General features: G+C 36.7%; 1 protein-coding gene across 1 annotated transcript in view; it reads right to left on the reverse strand.

Annotated features, from left to right (window-relative positions):
- coq10b (coenzyme Q10B) overlaps window positions 1-4223 on the reverse strand; it is a 19877-nt gene that overhangs the window by 2265 nt on the left and 13389 nt on the right. Inside the window, exons 3-4 of the mRNA XM_016488989.1 lie at window positions 1239-1431; window positions 998-1099 (exon numbers count right to left, since the gene is read on the reverse strand). Of these exons, the coding sequence (XP_016344475.1) occupies window positions 998-1099; window positions 1239-1431 (295 nt within the window). The remainder of the gene's footprint in view (window positions 1-997; window positions 1100-1238; window positions 1432-4223) is intronic.

Consider the following 4223-nt stretch of genomic DNA (forward strand, 5'->3'; position numbering starts at 1 on the left):
ATTAGAGGTAAAAAATGATATAAATACTGTTCAGTTTCTCGCACAAACCGATCGTTTCGTGTCTTAGGACATCAATGTGTCGTCACGAGCCGCAGGGTTTAATTTGGATTTGTCGGTGCATGTTTTTTTTACTCTCATAGATTTTGTTACCATTGCCATGCATTATACGACTGATAGACTGCAACGGTTGGACTTAAAAATCATCAAATGTGTTCTACTGAAGAAACAAAGTCACCTACATCTTGGATGCCCTGGGGGTAAGCAGATAAACATCAAATTTTCATTTTTGGATGAACTATCCCTTTAATAACATAATTCCAAAAAAATGTTTAACAGTCAAACTCTAGAAGCAATGGAATTGATTGGTGGATCTTGTTTCAGCATTGCAGCACAGTTGATATTACCATTGAATCTTCCAAGCAGTGTGTTTTTGTAGTATAGCATAATCAAGACAAAACTCTGATTCTTTTTACAGTATTAGTAATTCTTCATGGGATGAGTAGATCTTTTATATCCTCATAATAAAAGCCCACTACACAGCCTTTTTAAAAATGTTCAAAAAATTTCTGCTTTGAATCAAATGTGGTAATTCATAAATGTTATGGCTAATCTCAAAGGACTTTATGACTTTTCAGAAATACAAGAGAAAGTGAATGGAACTCAAACCTCACTGGTTCTTAAGCTCAAATCTGCTTGCATGATATATGAGAAAAGCTTCTGTGTACCATATTTAATGGAGAAATCTAAGGTTTCATTAAAAATATAATTTGTATTTGAAAAATGGAAAAAAAAAAAAAAGTCTTAGCTTGGGTGAGCAAATGATGACAAAACTTTCATTTTTGGGTGAACTACCTCTTTAAATATAAGCAACAGTATTAGTCTTGGAAAGCACCCTTAAATATACTTAATATTAATATTTAATATTAAAGTTTAAATATACAATCGCATTCCAGCTTCACCCGAGGATGATAAACCAGACTGTGCTTGTAATACTTACAGCAAAGTCTAGGGTGCATGTACGGGGGTAGCCAGGAAGACCAGGGCTGAAGCGCCACACCGTCTCCAAGTGATTGAAAAGTTTTCCATCGGAGCAAGATGCCTGAAGATGCAAAAAAGCAATGGAGTTAAAAACGACTTTCAGCTCATACACTTGATTGACAACACAAGTATTATGAAGTATTGGTCTGCCATCAATCTATAAAATAGATCCACTTAAGAAAATAAAGCGATGTACATACCTTGACTAAATGCGGGCGAACTGTAGTAACGAGTGAGGTGTAGTTTTCTACCACAGGAGGGAAGCCCACAGCCAGCTTGGACTTGCAAAATCCAGAGCGGCGGAATATAACGTCTGAGCGTTTGCACCAGGGCACGAACAGCAGGTAGTCTTCTACTTTGGCCACAACCTCATACATTTCTTGCATCGAGTACCTGGATGTGCAAACGACATTAACAACAAATTGTTTAATTTTTGTTTTGGGAGTAGAATTCTTAGGGGGATAGGATTTTTCTATGCAAGTAATTAATCATTTAGCACACACTTTAACTAAAAGTGACTTACAGTATACTGAATACATAGGAGTAATCCAGGGTTAAGTGTTCAAGGGCACAATATTAATAGCTCATAAACTTTCTGATTACCAGCCCTAAGCTTTAGTCATTATGCCACAACACAGACTGCAGTTATAGTCAGAAGAGTGCAATGAGTGCAGAGTGCAATATTAATCTAACTTTGGAGTCGTGGCAGCTCATAACCTCACTGGATGCCTTAAATATATCTCATCACTTTACAGGTGTGACCCAAAAAAACAAAAAACAAAAGGTTGTTGCTAAATGGATTTAGTGTGCTTAAGCTTCAAGGTCTCATTTTGGAGCATTTGAAGACCTTCACGTTAAAGATAACCGATAAGATACAATAATCATAGAAATGACTCAAGTCCCTCAGTGTCTGCTTGTTAGCCACAATCCATCAAATATGATCTTTTCAAAAATGTTCTGACTATATAGGTGCTCAGTTTAGTTCCTGGATATGCATGTAGTCATTCAGTACATGCTTTTATGCAAAGCTACTGAGTACTGACGGTACATTTATTATAAAGACTTTCCCCTGAAGTAATGTAGGATTTAGTGTGGACATTTCGGACATTGTCTCTCTGGAGATCCACCTTCCTGATCAATTTCCTAGACAACATTACCACCGACCACCATACTAACGGACCACCTCATGTGTACCACAGACAAACATCGCAATCGTAGCCTAAAAACCATTTGGATTAACTGGCTTCTACTTAATTCTTGGCAGTCTGAGCTCAACATTCACCTGAAAATGAAGCCATGTTTACAAGGATGCTACAACAAGGCTTTTGAGGAAGAAATCACTGGATTTAGCAAAATCTCTAAATAATACCAAGAGTTTTGCTTGAAGCACTCCACCTTCCTGATCAATTTCCTAGACAACATGACCACCGACCACCATACTAACGGACCACCGGACCACTGTGTACCACAGACAAACATCGCAATCGTAGCCTAAAAACCATTTGGATTAACTGGCTTCTACTTAATTCTTGGCAGTCTGAGCTCAACATTCACCTGAAAATGAAGCCATGTTTACAAGGATGCTACAACAAGGCTTTTGAGGAAGAAATCACTGGATTTAGCAAAATCTCTAAATAATACCAAGAGTTTTGCTTGAAGCACTAAATGTTAAGGACACAAAGGGAAATTAAGACTAGCTCTTGAAGACCTTTCCTGCATCAGAATATGCACACTTTCCTCTGACACAGTATGCAAGAAAACCTGGATAACTGCATGTTCTCAGATTTTAAAGTGTGAAGTGGACATTTTACTATTACATATGGTCAAGGAAACTATTAAATAAAATAAATAAATGAACCATCAAACTTTGAAATAAATAAAAAAAAATAAACAAATATCATTAATTAAAAGTGTGAGCTAGGTGTAAGTTAAGGCGTTTCAAGTGTAAGTAGCCTAGTTGTTTAACAACAACCAAGTGAGTTGTTTTGGTTCTTGTTAGTATGTCATAGGTCAAACGAGTTTGTCCCAGAATGCATTTATGCTATACACCTGCATAACTATAGACAGGGGTGCACAAGTTTTTCAGCCTGGTTCTCATAAGAGAACCTGGAGATTTGGTTTGGTCCTCACACTGCACATAGTGTAACCCATTAAATACAACTATAAAAAAATTAATTAATCATAGTGATAATATTGTTGCACTTTATTTATTTAGGTTTTTTTTTTAAATAAAATAATAAAGTGTCATAATACTATTATATTTTGAAATAAAAAGGGAGTATTAAATACAAATACAACTATTTTATAGTAAACTTAAAAATAAAATGCTAATATTTACTTCTTTTTTAAAGATGAATTTTCATCATTTTCAAACTTAAAATCAGCAGGCTTTTATTTTGGCGAGTTGCCGGCAAGTAAGTATATGCACTTCCGGGTTTAGCGCTGCCGACTGAAGCGCATCAGTGAATGAAATGTCACAGTTTTGCATTGTGCTTTGAAAACGGCAGTGGGTAGCCTATATTTATTTATCTATTCAGTTTGAATAGAAATCTTATACAGTATTACAGTTTGTCGATCTAAAATGGTAATTGTGCATTAACAGCTGTCAACCATGTCGGTACGCAAATGCGCTGTCAGAACTTATTTACACAGTGCATTTTTTTATTTTGGTCGCGCATGCGCACCTGCGTACCACTTATTTGCACCCCTGACTATAGAACATACTTCATAGACCGTAGACAAGTTAATCAAATTCAGTATGTGTACACGCGCTGTATTACGGCTGGAAATAAATTCTGCAGGACAGCTGATCTGGACTGAGCCCTCTGCTCTAAAATTTCAGGCTTCAAAAGTCCAAGTAACTTGTGATGACGTGTGTAACCGGTACAGATCCATACTCCAATAACACCAGATACCTAGAAAGCTGACACCAAATATTATCCCCATGCCCTGTTACATAAACAACATTTGCAGGGACACTGGAGCTAAAATTAGGGGTGCTCCGATCAGGATTTTTGAGGCCGATCACCAATCGCCGATCACAGAAAGCAGTATCTGCCGATACCGATCACCGATACCGATCTTTTTAAAGCCTTCTTTTTATCATTTATAACTATTTATAGTGATACTCCAATCAGGATTTTTAGACATTTATTCAGGGCCTGAATTTCATTTTTGAAAATGGG

Source organism: Sinocyclocheilus anshuiensis, unplaced genomic scaffold (genome assembly GCF_001515605.1).
Source record: "Sinocyclocheilus anshuiensis isolate Anshui unplaced genomic scaffold, SAMN03320099.WGS_v1.1 scaffold1709, whole genome shotgun sequence".
Lineage (NCBI taxonomy): Eukaryota > Metazoa > Chordata > Actinopteri > Cypriniformes > Cyprinidae > Sinocyclocheilus > Sinocyclocheilus anshuiensis.